The sequence below is a fragment of the Chinchilla lanigera genome, unplaced genomic scaffold, assembly GCF_000276665.1.
Source record: "Chinchilla lanigera isolate Chin_1 unplaced genomic scaffold, ChiLan1.0 scaffold00009, whole genome shotgun sequence".
Lineage (NCBI taxonomy): Eukaryota > Metazoa > Chordata > Mammalia > Rodentia > Chinchillidae > Chinchilla > Chinchilla lanigera.
In genome coordinates this window covers 23,980,818-24,002,216 of record NW_004955410.1, presented here as the reverse complement: position 1 = coordinate 24,002,216, position 21,399 = coordinate 23,980,818, and the positions used below count along the sequence as shown (strand labels likewise).

The following is a 21,399-nucleotide window of genomic DNA, read 5'->3' as shown; positions in this document are numbered from 1 at the left end:
ATTTGCATTCATACTTTATATATATGTCAATTAGGCAATTTTATAGCATTTTTAATAGATTTGACAACTACTTTTTTCTGAGACTGTTTTCTATCAATGGAGCAAATTTCTATTACAGTATTGCTGTAAGAATAAAAAATAACCCTCAAAATATCTGACATATAGTAGCTGATCAAAAAAAGTCAGTTCTACTTTCTGGTTTGTTCTATATGTACCTTACAATGATACAAATGAAAATCTAATTCAATAGCTTAGTCAAATTACTGTGTTCAGTAGTTAAAGACTAAATATGTCCTAGGCATGTTCTAAATAGAATGTTCTGAACAAAAATATGAAAACTGCCTTACTAAATATCATGACTTAATATAAATCCAGGGTAATCAAAATAGTACAGTATTGTATTGACATAGGAACTGACAAATGGATAAAAGCTCAGAGAATATGAAGAGAAATCTTACTACAAATCAGTAGAGAAGGAATGAGATGGGCAAAAAATGGCCGTCCACATGGAAGAAAAATAAAATTATGGTCCCAATTCATTTCATCATCGAAACAAAACAACAAAAAAACCCAGGCTGTTAAGAGGCCAAACTTACAAGGAGAAATTTTAAAAATGTTTAAAAACAAAACAAGGGGCTGGGGATTTAGCTCAGCGGCAAAAGCGCCTGTCTGGCAAGTGCAAGGTCGTGAGTTTGGTTCCCGGTACTGGAGAAAAACCAAAAAAAAAAAACCAAAAAAACAAAACAAAACAAAACAAAATCTTAGAACAGAAGAATACTTCATAAGTAGGCAAAGAATAAAAGATTAATATCTGAGGAAATATATAAATCCCTGCAGCTGATAAAAGCACAAAAATAAAAGACTAATAAATAATAGGAAGAAACTGCAATATGGTCATATGAATAAGAAAAGATAATAGGAAAGAAAAATGAGAAACGGAACAATGAACAGAAAAAGATACATACTGTAAATAACCAATATACACATGAAAAGATGCTTAATTACACTGATCATCAGGGAAAATGTAAATTTAAAAAAAAACCATTTTAGACAGACAAAATCTTTTGAGGCCTTACATTAAGTAGTAAGCACACAGTAGAGTAGAAACTAATCACTGCTATTGAAATACTGTAACATTCACTTTAGAGACTGTGGCTATTATCTAGCACAACCAAATATATGTATTTTGTTTATGATCCAATAATTCCTTTTCTCACACATGTTCACTGTATATTCACAGCCCCAAAATTTGTGATAGCATCTCAACAATCTGGATTAATACAGTGTGGTAGTCATGCAACAGAATAATATATTGGTGTTAAAAGCAATATATGTATTTGGACTGTCTCACTATCTCAAAACACAGTAAAATGATTCTGCAACATATTATTTATGTGATATTTCATAACCAAAACAAAACTATTATACAGACCAATGAATAATACATGTAAGGATATTAAAAATGTACTAAAAATTCAGACACAAATTCACAGCAGCTGTTATCTTCAATATTGACTTTTTACTGTAAATAATTTGTTTTCTAAAAAGTAACAAAATACAGTATTAACAACTATCAATTCTGAGTGAGAATTAAGTAGGTATTTATTATATAAAACTAACAAAGGTTACCAATAAAATCATCACTCTGTTTTCTTTTTAGCTATTTCAATACTTATATTAAATAAATTCAACATGGTATGCATATAAGGTAAGCAAATGAAACAAATTCCAGGTCATGTAAAGAAGCTGATGAAGCTTATGAGTAAAATGTACCTCAGAAATGAGGTAGAAAATTTTAATCTTCTGTATAATTGCTAAAGTGAATTCTGCCCCTTAAATTGTATATTTCTAATTTCATAGCTAAACTATTATGAAATCTTTCATTTTAGTACTGAAAAGGTAAGTTTGAAAGTACAAGTCCTAAAATAAACCAACTAACCTGTGTGGGTCCTTCTATGTCTTTGAAGCTCATCACTCCTTGTAAATCTCTTGCCACAAAACATCCAGTTGCATATAAAAGGTCTTTCTCCAGTATGCCAGCGGAGATGTGCTCGTAGGTGAGATGTTTTGCCATAAACCTTTCCACATCCTTCAATGTGACAGATATGCTGTTTCTTTTTTCCTGGTTCATTACTGCCTCTAATAAACACCAAAACCAAAACCAAATTGTTAATTACACTCCCCAAGTTAAGCTTATATTTATGAGAAAAAAGGGAAATGAAGGTAATTACATGTGCTTTTCTGAATAATTTGCTACACTGTAGTTACAGTAAAAAAATTTCATTTGAAGAAAACATAAAACAGGTCTCTCTGTGTTAAAAAAAAATGCTATGAAAATGTATTTGTTTCATTGTTTATGTCTATAAGGCAATTCAAGTTCTTTCCCTAGTAGGCTCTTCTGTTGGCTTAAAAGAAGAGGAAAAAAAAAAACCTCTAAGCTTTTCAGGACACCTTAACCTGTTTGTGTGAAATTCTAAAGGATGGCTAACTCCAGTTAAAAGTGTAAGGTGCAGAGTTTCATTTCTACCAAGACAATATGAAGAGATGCACGGACTGAGTTTCCCACAAAGCTGGTGAAAATTATAAAACAAACACAAGTAGATACGGAAACACATTTATTAAAGAAAATCTAAGAGAACTGGGGAAGAACAGTAAGAGTCTGTGGTGTCTGTACCAAGACTCACTTCTTCCCCTCACCACTATGCCACAGGAACGTAACAGAGGGCACAGAAAACAGGGTTTCCTCTCCTCCCTCCACCCAGCTAGTGGGCTATCTCCCCAGGAGGACTGGACATCGCATTTATCATGCTAATCCCAGCTACGTGTTCCAGGTGAATGTGGCTGAAAGGCAGGGACTCCCTTCCTCCACCTAACCCTCACAGCTGGGACACATGCTCTGTTGTGGTCATGGTACGATGAAATGTTATGGTCTAGACTGCCCTTGACTCGTGCCATTCACAATTCATAAACTGGAGTTTCTAAGCTGGGAGAAATAAACTAAGAAGACCTGAGCTTATTGATGGTCCTATCATCAAGCATACAGCTCCTAAAACAGGGTCACCCAGAGAGAAATGTGCCATGGCTTCAACCTCTGGCTCGAGAGTATTACCGCCATCTAAACTAGATAAAAGCATTACAAGAAAAGAAAAGAAAAGCATAGGCTAATTTATCCCTTGAGTACAGATGCAAAAATTCTCAATGAACTACCGGCAAACTGAATCTGGCAATATATAAAATGAGTTATACATCATAACCAAAAGATTTATCCCAGGAATGCAAAAGTGAAACACATGGCAACATATTAATGTAACATATTATACTGATACAACAAAAAATAAAAATCGTAAAATCATCACAACACAATCAAACATCCTTCATGATATACACAGCAAAACAGAAAGTGAAGTGAATTTTCTCAACTTGATTAAGGGCCCCAGAACTAACACTGTACTTGATGGTGAGGAACTAGATACTTTTCCCAAGGAAAAATAAAGGATGTGTATTTTTTGTCACTTGCCATTTCTATTGAATATTGTATGGGAGGTTCTACATATGGCAATTAAGCAAGAAGAGATACCACTCCAAACCCACTACTACAGGTACAATCAAAAGGTCAGATGTTACCTACTGGCAGTAACATGAAGAAATCAGAACCTTCAGATACTAGTGGCAGGAATATAAAAGGGTGCAGCCACTTATACCTCTGCACAAATATTTACAATAGCATTATTCGTAATAATCAACTGCGGAAAAAATCAAATGTCCATTAAGTTATGAGATAACATGTTTTACGTCTGTAGAATGGAATATTATGCATCCATAAAAAGAAATTAAGTATTCATCATGCTATATGACTGAATCTTGACAGTATAATGCCAAATGAAAGAAATCAATCACTAAAGACCAAGTAGGGCATGACTCCATTTGTATGAAATGTCCAAAATAGGCAAATGTACAAAGACAGAAATCATTTTAGTGGCTGCCTATGGCTGAGAGGGTTGGGGAACTGGTAAAAACTGATGGCTAAAGGATACAAGATTTCTTCTGAGGAGGACAAAAACGTTCTAAATTTAACTGTGGTGATGACTGTACAACTCTGTGAATATATTAAGAACCATAGAATTGTATACTCTAAATGGATTAGTGATATGTAGGAGCTAGTTTTATATCAATAAGGATGTTCACATTTTTTACATAGTAAATGACAGAAGAATTCATTAAAAACATACATGAGGTCCAACAGCAGAAGATCTCTCAAATCTCACTCCTCATATAGCTGAACTTAATTCCTTTTCTATTTTAATTTCTGGGCTCCAAAGGTCCCAGTTATCAATCACCTCATTTTAACTATTTTATGCCTTCCAGAGAGCAGGAGCTGAAAACAGATCATTTACCTTCCTTCTCCTTCCCTACAATTAGGACAGGAACAGGCAACTCTTCGAAGCCTCTTGCCAGGTTGTACCTCTTGATCAGAAGTCTGCTGGCCTTGCTGCAAATGCACTTGTGTGAGTTGGTCAGGACTAACAGCACCTATTGTCGCATTAGCAATTCCTCCAACTGCCACTGTTACAGGAGCTATAGTAGCTTGCTGGACTTTCACTCCATCTTGCCCTTGCTGCTGACCTAAAATGTAAGAAAAACAGGAAGGAATGTTACATTTTCTGTTCCCCAAAAGAATAAAAAAAATTCCATGTGAACAGTTTAAAGCTATTGTGTTTGTTCTAATAATCTGTGTAACGTAAAACAGCAGAAGGATTAATTTAATGACTTGTGTTATACCAAACTTCCTAAAATAATTCTTACTTTATTAGCTCAGTTGTCTCTTTTTTTTTTAGTGGTACTAAGGGTTAAACCCAGAGTCTTATACATGCCACGCAAGCACTCTAATGCTGAGCTACTTCCCCAGTCTTTTTTGAAAAATTATACTTTGAGACAGAGTCTTGCTAAGTAGTCCAGGCTAGCCTCAAACTCACAACCCTACTGCCTAAGTCTCCAAGGTAGCTAGGATTACAATAGTGAGCCACCACAGCCAGCTGGTGGCCTTTTTGTCTAAGTGATGGGACCGTACATAAATCACTTGACCCTCCCTGTAACTTAACTTTTCTCTCCATCTGGAAAATGAACTTAAAAGTACTTGTCACCTCATACTTCACTACAGTACTGCGAGGATTCATGAGACACTGAAAAGCACTCAGAGATCCTCAGATGGAAAATGCTACATAAACACAAAGTACTATAACCATTTCCACAGTAAGCAACATAACTCATTCATGCCAAGAATATTTCAGGAGTGAAAAGTAACTAAACAAAGGATTAAGTTTTATGGATGTTTCTCATTTCTAAATTGTTTAAATTAAACAAACATCTACTTATTGGTGAGTCATTTTTTTAAAATGTGCACAATGTTGTGTTTTCTTAAAATGCAAAACCATCAATGAATGTTATATACTGTCACTATAATAAAAAGACATTCATGGTATTAATTTATTCACTCATGATTTATAGCTAAGACTTCATCTCTCAGGTTCAGCTTCACTTAGAGAAAAACGTGATAAAAGCATAATATAACCAAAAAGTATCTATTCAAATGTCTTAACTTATCTTGAACTACAACTGGTAAGGCTAACAATACTTACAATATTTTTTCCACACAATTCTATACTCTCATCAGGTGTAGGAATGTCAAGTATGTAAATGGATTAAAAAAAATTAATGTGTGAAGGAACGCTCCCACCTCAGAGAGTTGATGTAAGGATTAAATACTTATAAATCCCTAACCACAGTTCATGGCACAGAATTGTTTATTACACATTAGCTATTGTTACCACTAGTCTCCACTGAGTTGGGTGGCAATATAGGATAAAATATGCTAGCAGAAACAAACTTGTGGCTCCTGGGAGTAAAATAAAAGGGTCTATTTTAAAACTCTGGTTGTAGTACCTTAAGCATACAGAGCAACCAAGAAAAAAACAATAAAAATGACCAAGTCGGAAAATAGCACTCTTTTTTTAAAACAAAAGTAACCTGAGTCTCCTAGCCAAAGTTACTCAATTTCTTCTGTTTCCATAATACTCTCAACTCTTTGGGAGCACCCACTACTAAAATACAAACACAGTCACCCTTCAGTATCCCAAGGGACTGGGGTTCCAGGACCCCTGCCCTCCAATACCAACATCTACAGATGTTCAAGTCCCTTACACAAAATGCAGTATTTACATATAACCTAAGCAAATTCCCCCATATACTTTAAATCATCTCTGGACTTCTTACAATGCTTAACACAATGTAAATGCTATATAAGTAGTTGTATACTGTAGTGTTTAGGGAATAATGACAAGAAAAAAGGTTTTGTATTTTGTATAGTTGCATTTCTTTCCCTGAATATTTTCATTGCCATTAGTTAAATCTTAGGACAGTGGTGGTAAACCTATGGCATGTGTGCCTCTGCTGGATATTTGTTATCACTGAAAACTCTAAAAGGTTCACCCATCACTGTCCTAGCATGTGGAACCTGAAGATACGGAGGGTCAATTGTAAGAAATAGTGAGAAGAGGGGAAAAACACATACATTTTTTTTTTTTTTTTACTATTTTAGTAAGAATACATATTTTAGTTCCTCTTCTGAACTTCAGAATTTAATTCACATTTCAGTCAGCATATAATGTGGAGTCAACACGAAGTCAGAAGTTGTGAATGCATGACTCTGCACTGGAGATCCTTAAGTTTCCTTGCCGCTAAAGTAACACTGACCTTCCTGAAATTCCTGTCATGTTACCTATTTTAAAGCGTTGTTTCTGAAGATCAAATTGATTTTCCATGGGTAAAGCCATAATCAACTATAAAGCAATATATAAACTATCATTATTATGCTTCTATGTGACTTTGAACACATAAAAATTTTAAATATTCTGTAAAAGATCCCTTAAAGATGATCAGGCTGAGCAACCATTACTTGTGCACCTACAAGTGCAGTTCTATGACACATACACTCCCTATTTACTGCACACAAAACAAAACACATTTTTTAAAATGGGGAAGTCCATGTGAATGAGGACTACATTCTTTATAGCATGGCATATTATACCTGTGGTGTTGCAGGTATTTAAAGTTGGTAAGTATTCTTTATATTTCCTGAAGTCATAAGATATTTTTGGACATAATTTTTCCTACTATTGTTCACACAACAGCTGGTCATTCCTTTTAGGTTGTAGTGATGTTTAAGATAATCTTCATTATTCTGAAGAACTGCAAAGGACTCTGGGTTCTTCAGATTGCTTATCAGTTCTATGACAAACTCCTCACGCCTCTATATTATGAGCACTTACTTGTTCAACATATTATAAGCACTTACTTGTTCACTAACAACTTAGCAAGTGATTTCAATAAATAATAGCAGGCAAATTGTATTTGAGTATACATACATAAGTCTGATCATGCTTAGCTCTTCATCCAGATGTGTCACAGATAGCTAAGGTTCAACATATTACTTTTTCTTCATTTCCACTGGTACCAATATACCACCAAATCCATACCAAGACCTGCAAAGCTCTACTAATTCTATTCAGGTCGTGGATCTCATCTTGTATTAGTATCTCCTTTGCTCACTCCACTCCTGATACTCTTCTAGCCCTGAATAAAGTTATTTCCTTGTTAAGGCCTTAGTACATACTCTCCAGTCTGGGTGGCGATGTCTTTGCACCCAGATCTCTGCATAGTTGGCTCTTTGGTAATATTCTGAGCTCTGTTCAAATCTTCTCTTTTCAGAAATGACGTTCCTGATCATACCATCGAAACGTGGTTCCCCTCAGTGCATCTCTGTATCATCATCTAGCTTTGTCTTAAATTACCTTGTCCTTTTACTGTATTTTTTTCCTGTCGTCAGCCCATTCTGAACGTTAAATTCCATGAAAATAGGAACTTTTGTGTGTTACGTTCACTGCTGTATCAATAGCATCTAGAACAAACACATAGTTCCAGACAGAATGTGCTTAACACACAGCCATTCAGTAAGACAAGTTTAATAAATCATAAACATTTTAAATATTTTAGAAAAATCATTCGTCTTTCAGTCTAGCTTCTAAATACCCACACTTTGGTAAACACTACTCCTACTCTCCTTATTACTCATACTCAAAACCTTAAAATGCCACCTTCCAGGGTACCTCCTTTACACACTGTATCAAGCAACTGGTGAATTATAAAGGTGCTACAGCAGAAGAAATCTGGCGTTTATCTTACCATCTATTACCAAGGTCATTACTGATTCAGGCCCTTGTTACTCTGTGCACTTACTAGCCCAAATGAACCATTCTAGAGGAAAAACAACAAAAACAAAAGACTGTTGCCAGAAAAATAAAGAAAAGTGCTATTCTGATCATAGCACATTCATTCTCGATAACAAAGTGCTCCACCTACAGGAAGCAGTTTCTGGTTCACAAAACTTGCTCCTAATGGCCAAATCCAATGTGCGTTTTCCCAATCAACATTACAGCACTGCTCCGCTGCATTTGTACCATTGATTATTCCATCCTTCCTGAAACTAGACTCTCTGGGTTAACGTCCTGCCTTTTCCGAAATGCCTTCTCTGTTAGCTCTTCTTCCCCACTTCTTTTTCTTCTTTTTAAGTCAGCATTCAGATCTAAATTTATACCACATTCTTAAAAGATTTATCCACGCTGGTTTCCTTATTCCTTATCCTTCATTCTCTTTTCAAACTACTGAAATTAGGTGTTCATCTCACCGCTCTGTTAAAAATCATGAAAAACTACTAACTTCTTTTTTGGTAAACCCAAAGATACCTTCAACTTGCTCCAGCTCCTGAGAGCTGCTAATCCCATTCTCCTCCAGAAATGCTCTTCTTTGTGTTTCATTAATAACTGCTCACACCTGCGTTCTCCCGTATTCTCTGACCACCCCTGGCTTCAACATCTTTGGCATGCTTCTCCCCTCTAAAATTCCTATGCTATTTTCCAGGCTATTTTCTTCTCTTCCCATTTAAATTATCTGAGCCATCCACTCATTTAAACCACATACTTTCATAATGTTTATTGTTATGCTTAAATTAATGTCTCCCAAATCTGTACCTGCTCTGCTCAAATACCTCTTAGAAGTATCACAGTGTCATCTACAAGGGAAGATTTCTACTGCAGTTTCTCAGAGGCAATCCATCTATGAGTAAGACAGATTACTCATCTTCATCTAGCTCTTTCTCACTGCTCAAATAATTTATCAAGTTTATCCTTCTTTATAGCAGGGTAGTATCCATTGTGTATAAACACCGCATTTTCTTTAACCACCCATTTGTTGCTAGATATATAGGCCATTTCCAAGATTTACCTATTACGAATTGTGCTGCTATAAATATAGGTATGCATGTATCACTGTGATATGATGTCTTTAAACCTTTAAATAAAGATACCTACAAGGGGCACAGCTGGGTTGAATGGAATTTTTAATTTTAGTTTTTTAAGGAACCGCCACACTGATTTCTGTAATGGTTGTACTAATTTACATGCCCACCAACAATGCTGAAGAGTTCCTTTTTCCCTACCACCACTTATTATTATTTGACTTCTTGACAACAGCCATTCTTTCTAGAGTAAGATGGTGTTAAGGCTTTTATTTAGATGTCCCCCCAAGGCCTCATACGGTCATAGGTCTGGCTTTCTCAGAGATGGCTGGATCCAGAACATGTGATGCTGAAACTGACTCATGATACAATGCTAGGCTCAAGGACATTGGGATTAAGCATGTGAGTGCTACCTGCCTTAAGTAGTCTGGATATGATAAAAGGAGCAGAACGGCACTGTTAAAGTCCCTTGTTGCTTTGCTACCTTCTGCCCACCATGAACTGTTTATCCTCTGTGAGGCCTGTCTGCCATACCACTCTGCCTTGGAGCAGATTATGGAATAAAACTTGTAAGAACTTTTCCCCTTTAACTTTGGGCACTGGGTATTTTGTCTCAGCATTGAGCAAAGTAACTAAGACAGATGGAATCTCAGTGTTGCTTTCATTTTTTTCTTCTTTTCGTACTGGGAATCAAACTCAAGACCTTGTGCTTGCCAGGCAGGCACTTCTGCCACCACGATAATTTTCATTTCTTTAACGGCCAGAAATGCTGAACATATTTTTCATGTATTTACATATGATTTAATTTACTCCTCACATCCTTATAAAATGAGTGTTATTGTCCCAATTTTAAGATGAGCAAAATGAGGTTCTAAGGAGGTACAGAAAACACCAAGTTGTGCAAGAGCTGAGATTTAAAGTCAGGTCTACCAAAGTCCAAAGTTTACTTCCTTACCACCAATTATATACTGAGTCACTCTCTTCAACAAAAATCTCAAATTTGTCCCTTTTCTCTATCCTATAAATACTGTACATTCATACATACTCATTACTTTTACATCAATTTTGTTCCTTCCCCAATCCATAGTATTGACTTGGTTCCCTCCAAAATAAGTGAATCCTCCATACATTCAAAGGTCTCTTTAATTTAACTCTTGCTTATTTTCAGGGTTTCATTTCTTGGCATTCCTCTTCCACTCACACTCTTACCACTACATACAGTGATCTCTATTTTCTCTTATGTTGCATGCTTGATTGTCCCTGTGACTCTGAATAATATTGGTGCAGTTGAACTCATTCTTCCACCCTAAATCTTCATCTTCCCCCGTAAGGCAAAAGCCTATTCACCTTTTAGGACTCAGTTCATGTATCATCACTTGGTAGCATCTTCCTGAAGTTCCTGTCTAAGTCTGGGTTTATATCTCTTCTCTGTTTTCCCATCACAGCATGTGTATAACTTTATCCTAACAGTGGACGTGCTGTATGGTAAATGTATATAAATGCATCTCTGTCCTTCCAATTAGATAGTAAATTATAGGTCTTGAACAGCTCATTTTTCGTTCCTAAAAATATATTACTTAGGATTATTACACTTGTAAACCAGTATGAGCTCACGTGGTAATAGATTTTGTTACAGTGTTAATGTTACAAGTATATAAGGATTTCTTCTAAAGTGTAACTTTAAAAACAAGAATTGGATATGGTATGACTGAAGAATAAAATATGCATTAATGAGACCATTGTTAAAGTTAGGAAAATTAAGACTAATTTTTAAAAAGCATAGGAAAAAGCTTATGTTATACAGGAAAAAACCAGCTAGCTTACTGGTATTGCTATATATTCAATTTGTCACTGAGAAATGGTAATAAAAATGTCAAGTTGTGATACTGTGACATTGCTGGTGACAATGTAAAAGGCTAAATCATTATAGAAACAAGTTATATTTACAGTTATTTCTAGCCATTATTATCTAAAAGGAAAGTAATTTTAAAAATTTTTTTATCTTTTTTTTTTTAAAGCAAAGTAATTTATGCCCTTCAGGAGAGGAATGGGTTTTTTAAAAATGATATATTTACACAATGAAATACTACTCAGCCCTGAAGAGAATGGAATCCTGTCCTTTGCAGCAACATGGATGGAGCTGGGGAACATTACACTGAGTGAAACAAGCCAGGCATAGAAAGACAAATGCCATGTGTTCTCACTCACTTAAGGCAATCAGTAAATCAACCCTGTAGAAGTACTACAGAATGGAACAGCAACCACTAGAGATGGGCAGGGAGAGGGAAGGAGAACAGCAAGAAATTTAGAGACTTTTAGGGAGTGGAAAAGGTGGAAGGGAAAAGGGACTTAAGGGGAAAGGAGAAAGGATGGATGGACAGTAAATGCATGATGTATACATGTGTGGAAATATCACAGCGAATCCAATTAATCCAAACAATTAATATGGGTTTATAGCTATAATATTTAACAATTACAAATTAAAGTAATTAAAACTTGGTATTGTAGCTACCCGTCATGATAGAACAGATTGAGGACGGACCTTCTTTTTTCTTTCTTCTACACTGCCACAGGAAAAGCATCCAAAGATACATGGAGAAAGCAAACAATTTTTCTTACTCCTCTATTTTCCTTCTGCTTTCTTTTTTTTAAATGTGGAAATTGGCCAGCAGGATGGTATGCAGCTAGATACTAGATTTCAAGGTACCCAACAAGACCTAGAATGGGCAGTTGAAAAAAACCTCGTTTCTTGAACATTAAAAACCTGTTTCTTGCACATTTCCTTAAGCACCAGATCAGCAGTCATTTGCCTCAATAGAATCATAAGGTAAATGAGAAGAGAATGCAGGTTTAATAAACAAAAGAATATGACACATTCCATATAGACTAGTAAAGTTCTCTGGAATTTGAGGCCAGGCAATGCCCAAGACAATGAAGTATTAGTCTGACTTGATTTTCAGTATATCATACTCCTTAAGACACCACAAGGATTGAGTGAGAATTTAAATATTCCTGACTTTGCTAAACTGATACCATCTCATTCCACAACAGTATTAGTAGCAAACTATTTCTATCAAAAGTTCAGAGAACCAAAGATATCTGTGTGGTTTTATATCATTTGTCCTTTGACCATCAACATTCCTGGCACACTGGAAGCACTCACTGTTTCTTAAATGAATGTTTCTTTTAAAAAGTTGGATCTAACATCCAAACAAACAAACTTTCTTATGAAACTAGGTCAGTAGAATATGAGAAGGTTACTAGAAGTGAGATTACTAGGTCAAAGACTATGAGACATTTATCAGCCTTTACACAGTTTAGGAAATTACAGGAGTATCTATAAAGAACTGTACATACTTACATTTCCACTAGAAGTATGTGAGACTGTTGCATCTCATGTACAAGAGAAATTCAGTAAAAATTAAAGCACTTACTAGATTAAAAATTTGTAAGGCTGGGAAAGTAGCTCGGTGGAAGAACAACTGTCGAGCATATGTGATGCCCTGGGTTCAATCTCCAATACCACGAAGAAAAAAATTGCTATCGTATTATGGCTTCTAGAAGAAGATTCTTTCTCTTCCAGAGCTCTCATAGTTTGTTTTTCCTGAAGGCCTAAGCCAATTCAGTAGGATAAAGAAATAACAGGTCTATATAAGAAGTAAGGATTTAAAAGTAACAAAGCTGTCATGATTCATAAAAAGGTAGAATTATTCATTTAGAAAACTCTAGAAAATCAAATTAGAACATGACAATTCAGCTAGATGACTAAATATAAGATGAACGTAAGTTTCCTTCTACATCTCTAACACAAATAATTCACAACTGTAACAATAACTATGAATACCTGAGAAAACCAATCAGAATTGAGAGAGAACTTGAGAGGAAAAAAAACTGTTAGGATATAATGACTAGAACAAAAAGAAATACATATTCATAAATGGAAAGAATCACTATCGTAAATGTTTATTTTTCTAAAATTATTCTATGAAATGAAAGATTAAAGATCTTCCCATGGGATTCTAGCTCATGCAACATACAAAAGATCAGCCAAGACAATTCTGAAAAATTAGAACAGTAGAATAAAGATGTTACAAATTTACAGCAACTAAAACAATGTGCTAATGGTTTTTCATTAATTAAGTCTTTAAATGCATCCCAACTTATCTTCTGGAGCCCATGTCTCATAGAAAATCGTGTCTACTTTCTTATACTTAATAAGCAGCAGTGTTACCCCTACAATCTATCCTAATGATTTTTTAATGATGAAAATCTTTGATATTAGTTTGCAATAAAAGTTTACATTTTCCTCCAAAATTATTTGGTTGCAGAGTAGGCAATTCTCAGAATTACAAATAACTGGGACAAAAATAAAATAATCAATTTACTCATTATTTTCCTCCTCAAAATTTCAGAGGTGACACAAAAATAATCCAGAGTATAAAGCACCTACAGTTCAGGTATTCAGATCAATCTGTTACCACAAACATTTATATCATTCCACCTCTGGGCTAGGCATTATATAGATGGTTGGACTATGCAGCTAAGTAAGGCAGGAGTTGGACAGAAAGGCTCAGGAAAAGACAGATACTCTTTTTTTACTTCTAGCTATTTCTATTTATTCTCACTTCTTCCAGGAACTGTCAACAATAGTAAGCCATAATATGCCCAGTTAGTATACTCTTGTTGACAGTTTCTGGATAAAGAGTTGCTTGAAATCCTTCCCTGTATACAATGCCAGAAAGATCTGAATATTTCTCTTCCACATGATGGGGACTTGACCTGAAAAGAGTCCTAACAATAAAAAAAGAACGAGATACGTAAGGTCTGATGAAAATACACAATGAATATTTAGAGGAAAAAAAATGAAAAGAATTATTACAGGAGAAGACACATTGCCAATAATCTCTCTCAAAATGCTCCCTCTCACTTCAGACACACTTATCCCATCATTCTTATCACTTTCTGAAGGAGTTCTGGCAGTCCTTTTGTGAATGTCTTCTGGCTGCCTTGATGTCTTGAATCAATTCAAAACATTTATGGCCATTTATGTCAAATGAAAACATTACGGTGTGTCTTCATTTATCTCAGTCAACAAATCTGGCACCATGTGACTTCTGGCTCTTCCCCAAAGTCAAAATGACCATGAAAGATAAATGTTTTGAATCAGTTTAGGACATGAAGGCAACCGTGACAGCACAGCTAAAGACACTTGTGAAACAGAACTACACAACTGCTTCAGAATGTGGCAAGAATAGTGGAATTGTTTGAGCAAAGGGGATTGATGACTGTCTTTTACTGTAATTCTTATTTAAATGTATATTGTATTTTTATCATACTTCCTATGAATAATAATCAGTATATATGAAGTTGTTGCCAGCACTTAGTAAAACCTGTTATGTGCTCTAAGCATTGTGCAAAGCACTATACACATCCCATGCAAGTAACATGAGTATTGCCACTTTACAGATAAGGACCCTCAGATCTAGAGAGACACCTGATCATGATTTAAGTGGCAAAACCAAAAAAATCCAATCAAGGTCTGTTTAGTTCAGGCATAAAACTATAAACTTTGGTTTAAAAAAAAATCATTGTTATGAAGGTCAAATCAGTGTGTAAGGCTTCTCATCTGGGTAGCAAGGAAGATAATGAAGGCATTAACTGAAACAAAGGAATCCAAGAGGGGAGGAAAATTTGGAAAGGAAAATCAGTTCTATACTCAAGATGTTGCCCACAAACAGAACCCCAGCTCAAATTCTGTCTCAAATGAAACTATCTCCAGGAAGTCAGGTTCAGTATTCTCTTTTCTGACCATTGTCTGTCATTTAACCTTATGCCACTGTCATTCTCAATACTTCTGAAAGTCATTTTTATCCTCACCCAGCACCCCTGGTTTCATTTGGCATCCTTGCCTCTCTGAACTTCTGCCATACCTGGTGATAATCCCCTTTCTCATATTCTTAGGCTGCCAAACACCAAAGGGACGAAGTCACAATCAGTCTATAAACCCCTAATATTTTAACACTACCTGGCCCATCGCTGTTGCTTGGAATCCTTTTATCCACCCTATCCTAGCAACATACATGGATGTGATAAATTCCTTCACCGGCTATTCCAGTTTCCACCCCCAGTCTCAAACCTTCAATCTCTTTTAATTGCACCTTACAATCACAGCATAGGACTTTGCCTTCTCGTTTACTTAGACTAAAGTCACCAGAAGTCTCCTCATTCTCTTTTCTATCACAGGCATCTGCATAATTCTCTTAATATTGACTCATCCTTTCTTAAAAATCTCACCTTCGAAGCATTTCCATCTGTGTTTGATTTTATTTCCTATAATCTACTCCCCCTGACAAATAACAGCTATCCCTTTGCTCTCCATACATATTCTCTCAGGTCCTTCCCTCTCCATAGGTCCATCTTCTTACAGAATCAACCTCCTTGAAACAAATTAGCCTCTTTTCATCCACTATCCACAGCGAACAATCTATAGTCTAAATTTGAGCATGATATTCTACTTATGGTCCCTTGAAGGCTTCCTTTCATGATAATAGTTTACATTCCTTATCACAGTAATGGAAGCATTTTCATGACCTAGTCTTTGCCACCAAGACTATAGCACATGCACTTTTGGTCAGCACACATGAAACTCTGCATATCCCTGATCACATCAAGCAAGCTACCATATAGATCTAATCTTTTGCCCTGAATGTTCTTTCTCCGTTAATGTGTAATTTCTTGTTATCCTGAACTATTCTGAATCATCTCCTCCAGAGAACCTTCCTCACAAATTTTTTACTTGACTGTATAGCACACTTATATGCTCTCAAGTTAGGTTTCTATTTCAAACAGTATCATATCATATCGTAACTAATCTTTTTACCCACTCAACATCCCTTATCCAATTATATAGTCTTTAATGGCTTCCACAGCATTGTAGTGTGTATACATCTAGCATAGTATGGTATAGTATAGTACTTGGCACAGAGCAGGCCCTCTGTAAATACTTGCTAAATGAATACATACAATCATAGTCTTACAATGCCTTTCTTTATCAGCCACCAAGATATTTTCTGCATCTTCCTATTTTTTCATCAAACTTTTCCAAATTATATCCTACATTTGATATTTTCTCTACTTCTCTATTTAAATGCTTGAAGGTTTTGGTTTCCCATTCCTGAAGTTTTATAAAGCAATACTGTCTTACATACAAGATACGATCAAAAAATATGGTATTTATTTTTTTAAAACTTTTATGGTCATTTTTTTTATTTTGGGGAAGAGCCAGAAGTTGCACAGTGCCCAATTTGGTGAATAAGGCAGATGAGGATATACCACATGTTTTTATTTGACAGATACTGCCATACATATTTTAAATTCATTCAGGATACTGAGGTATCCATGAAAAGACCCTCCAGTAAAGAGGACTTCCAGAACTGCTTTAGAAAGTACCAAGAATGATGGGACAAGTATGTTTGAAGTGAGAGGGAGTACTGAGAGAGATTAATTGCAATGACTTTTATTATAATACATTATTTTAAATTTAAACATTCATCAGGTATTTAGATCACTCCTTATAACTTTCTCTGCTAATAAAAATGCTCTGTATCAGTATTATTCAATATTGGTACACACACTTAGCTACTAGCACTTGAAATGTGGCTAATACAACTGAGGAAATGCATGTTTAATTTCAGGCTTACCTTAAAGTAGCTATGATATTACACAATACAGTATAGTTTTCAGGCTTATCCAATGATTCAAATGCAAAGCCACTAAAATTTTCTCAACACTCACTTGGTCCCCAAGTCATCTTTACAACATTCAACACTATGTACAACTCCCCTAAGTTGCTGACAATTACTCTGTTCTCTTTCTGATAGGTATCATTTTTCCAGGATCAACTTTTTCCTTTTGGTCCCCAAACACTGAATGTAATCCGAAGTTCAGTTCTTATCCTTCAGCTCGTCTAACTGTACCTGTTATCAATTTCAAATACTATCATAATTTCAGTCACAGTCTCCATCCAGAAGACTCCCAAGTCTAGAATATCCATTCTTAACTCCTCTCAGACCCAAACCCCAAATATAAACTAAACATTTCCAATGTAATATTTTACTATTAGCTCTGAGTTAACAAATATAAAAATGTAGGTTCATCTGTCTTTCTCTTTTTCTGAATGTCATTTCTTTCAATGGTACTGTAATCACTCTCATGGTCATCCACACTGAAACTGTAAACAATTCTCTTGAAGTATTGTTTTCTCTTCTCTATGTTCCTGTATCAAAGTCTGCCAGTTTTTCTTAAAGATCCTGAAATAACACACTGACTCTCAATTCAGATTTCCTATAACTGACATCTGGTGTCCTTGTTTATCGTAACTTAAACACTATTTTATAAGTGAAACTTCCCTTATCCCTCCAGAAGTGTATACATTCACACACTGTTTTGAAAACATGTCACCTGTCCCTGGTCTGACATTATCCTTCTAAAACTAGATTCTTACCAAGCCTGCCAAATCTTGTAATGTTCCCTCAAAATCTCCACTTTAGTCTACCCAGTCTTTCTTAAGTATGTAAATCATATTCCAGGTTCCTTTCTTTTGTACCTGTTGTCTCCAGTCTGTAACACCTTCTTTCTTTATTCATGTTTGTTAGGGCTCTTTTTTCCCTGAAAGAATCAGTTCAAGCCTCCTAAGCTTCACAAAGCTTTTTATTTCCATCTTGGTTCTCAGTGGTTTCATCCTGCTTTTAATGTATCACTATCTTTTACCATTCATCTCACTTTCAGTATAGGCCATCATACATAATTCTTATGCACTATTTTTTTCTCTCTTAATGAATATTCTATCTCAAGTAGAAATAAGCTTTTAGGAGTCAGACTTCCCTCTTTATATAGTCTCAGAACTTTGCCTTAACTATGGTTACATTCAGTAGGAATATAAGAAATTATCACATGGATATAAAGTTAAGAGGTGGTAAGTAATGGGAAAAAGGGAAAGTCAGCAGCCAGTAACACTAACAATTAAATGAGTAAAACAGAAATAAAGGGGCAAAAGCATTATGACACCAGGGCAGAGAATATGGGTAAAGGCAATCACAGAATCAGACTCTAGTGTATTAACATCTAAAAAAAACAGCATTATCTTTATTAGGTGGTCATCAAATGACTCTGGATTTTTGACTTATAGGTAGCTCACTCAAAGAAGCAATGCTAAAAATACACGCGTAAAACAACATTTTATGATTTTCTAATCATTTTTTCCCTCTACAATGGTACTCATTTAATGCAATCTGATACATCAAGGCTAACTATAGAGGCATATAAAGATTTCCAAAACATTACAATGATAGCCTTAATTCCACACAAGTTTATAGCTCATCTGTCCAGCCCTGGAAATACAGAACTGGAATTCAGTGGTAAGAGGGTACAGTATGCCCTGTCAGTTCTTAGGGTCATAGCTTAAAATAGTTGCAGTTTAGGGCCAAGGGAGGCTAGTCCAACACTGTAATTCTGTCATGGAGCAGTCTCACCCCATAGATGGCTATTTTAAGCCACATCTCTCAACAGTAAATTGAGTAACCCGGAAATACTAGCTTTCTACTTTAAAGTGTAGATGAACTGGCCGCAATTTTTCTCTAAAAATGTAGGGGAAATCATTTTAACCATACAAAACAATCCTGCATAATCCATTATGCAATCTAGAAGAGACTAGATCTTCAACTGTAGGGAATTCCACTCTAGTTATCACTGGGGAAAAGACAATTTAAAAATATTTAGCATTGTGCAGTGGGAATTCAGAACACAGGCACAAGTTTTATTCACTTAACTGAAGAATTCACATTATGATTTTTAGAAGAATTAAGAACAAGAAGAAAATGGAAGGAAAATAATCTCATTTATAAACACACCTTGGCAGAAGAACCATGTGATCATTTGATGGAAGATACTAATTTAAATAATTTACAGAGGTACTCAGACAAGGAATGAATTACATTGACACCATAACCAAGGCTTGATCCTTCTAAACAGAGGATATGTACATTTCCTATTCAAAATAGGTATAAGAAGTTTTAAACTTTCAAAAGAGTATTTTATTTTAAAAATTCCTTCATCACAATAAACTCTAAAAGACCAGGATTTGAATATCTATTTTACTATTTTAAAAATGAGTGATTCAATATTGCTCAGTGCTCAGATAGCTCAAGAATATTTCCATATATGTGCACTTAACCGTGACTTATTACTATTAATAGATGAGAAATGAATGATATAAAGTCAAAGAACTAATGAAAAGAATCAATAGTAGATCATGGTCATATAATTTCCCCCTTTATCACACTGGATGGTTTAATTATTATTGTAGATTTATTTTCTTATCCCTTGGAAAAGTTCAATGGATTTTTTATCAGCTTGGCCTGAGAGTGATCTCTTCATGACCAAAGAATGATTTTGGCTTTCTTAACCTTAGTGACTCTAAAAGAAAAAAAAAAAAAGTATGTGTTCTTACTTCCACAAGCAATAAACAGATTGAGGATCCCTTCTGAAATGTTTGGGACTGGAAGTGTTTTGGATTTCAGAAACTGTTTGGATTTTAGAATATTCGAACATAACACAATAAGCTATCTTGGGGATAGCATCTAGGTCTGAACTTATTGAGCATATTTATGTTTCATAGACACCTTATACACGTAGCCTCAGGGTGATTTTAAATAACATTTGAGTGTGTCCCCACTTTGACAGGAAGCCATCACATGAGGTCAGGTGTGTAACCTTCCACTTACAGTATCAAGTTTGTGCTTAAAGATTTTGATTTTTCTAGGTTCAGTTTTAGTAGACTGCATATGCTAATTATAGTACTTTATTCAGTATAATAAAAAAAGACATTTTATTAGGAAATTACAGGTTTCTTAGGGCAACAGGTGACATGTAACCACAGAACAAGCTAGTATGCAACACAAAAAAGATTTTCATGAGATTTAACATGCTCCTCACTAAGTTATACCCTGTTTAAGTATATGAAGAACACATTTAACTTAATTTCTCATTTCAAAATGATTATATTGAAGCTTTCTCAGGAAATATAACTATTATAAATGTCTGCATAGAAGCCACTTTCAGGCTACATTTCTCTTTTTAGTCTTTAAAAGGTGGAAAACCAAATTTGATCCACTAATTACATAAAGGCTCAGCAATACAGAACACAACAGAAAGCTGTTTCACCCCAAACTCTTATATTATGCCCCAACACAAAAAGCTACACAATCCCTTAAAACCCCCACTAAATTTCCTAAATCACTTTTACTATAATGAATTGATCTCTCTAGTGAATAATTTCTCCCCATGTTACCTGTTTATAACATGATTATGTTGCCCAAATTTAACAGAGAAGTACAAATGCTGGAAAATGTCTACAATAAAGCACCTAGCTTAAAAGCTGTTACAAGTTTCTAAGTTTGTGAATTTAATGCTCAAAGCAAAATACTGCAAAACTAAGAACAATTATTTAAACATAGAGCAAAGTAGATTTTGGATACAAAATTTCCCTAATATTAAAAACAGTATATAAAATAAAATTTAAATTAGCATTTTAAAATTTACTTTTGTTAGATGGAGAAACTATCAGTTCTAACAATTACTTAGCAACCAAATCAATGCCAGCTGGGATGGGAGAAAACAAAATTATTTTTAAGACCTTATTCCCTGGGGAAGTGGAGAAGCAAGGAAAACTTGCCTATAATAATTTTCATACTAATAAAAAGCTTATACTGTATATACCACTCGTATACATTTAAGTTTCAACGAGTCAAACCAGTTATTCAAACTTTGCTAGTAAGTAAAGGTTTGATTTGGGCGAACTGCATCTCCAATCTTTTCACTTATAATCAAAAAGACCTGAATCAAAGATGATCTGTACAGGTAGCATAGAGATCATCTTTTAATGAGGCTAAAAAAAATTTTAGGACTGGGATGTAACTCAGTGTTAGAGTGCTTGCTTAGCATGGGATGCTCTGGGGTTTGATCCCCAGCATCCTAAAACAAATAAAGTTTAT

General features: G+C 35.1%; 1 protein-coding gene across 2 annotated transcripts in view; it reads right to left on the bottom strand.

Annotated features, from left to right (window-relative positions):
• The window catches only part of Sp4 (Sp4 transcription factor), a 60,260-nt gene that overhangs the window by 13,451 nt on the left and 25,410 nt on the right, over window positions 1–21,399 (bottom strand). For both annotated transcript variants that reach the window (XM_005377368.2, XM_005377370.2), the window contains exons 4-5: window positions 4,395–4,623; window positions 1,940–2,139 (exon numbers count right to left, since the gene is read on the bottom strand). In XM_005377368.2, coding sequence (XP_005377425.1) covers window positions 1,940–2,139; window positions 4,395–4,623 — 429 coding nt within the window. The remainder of the gene's footprint in view (window positions 1–1,939; window positions 2,140–4,394; window positions 4,624–21,399) is intronic.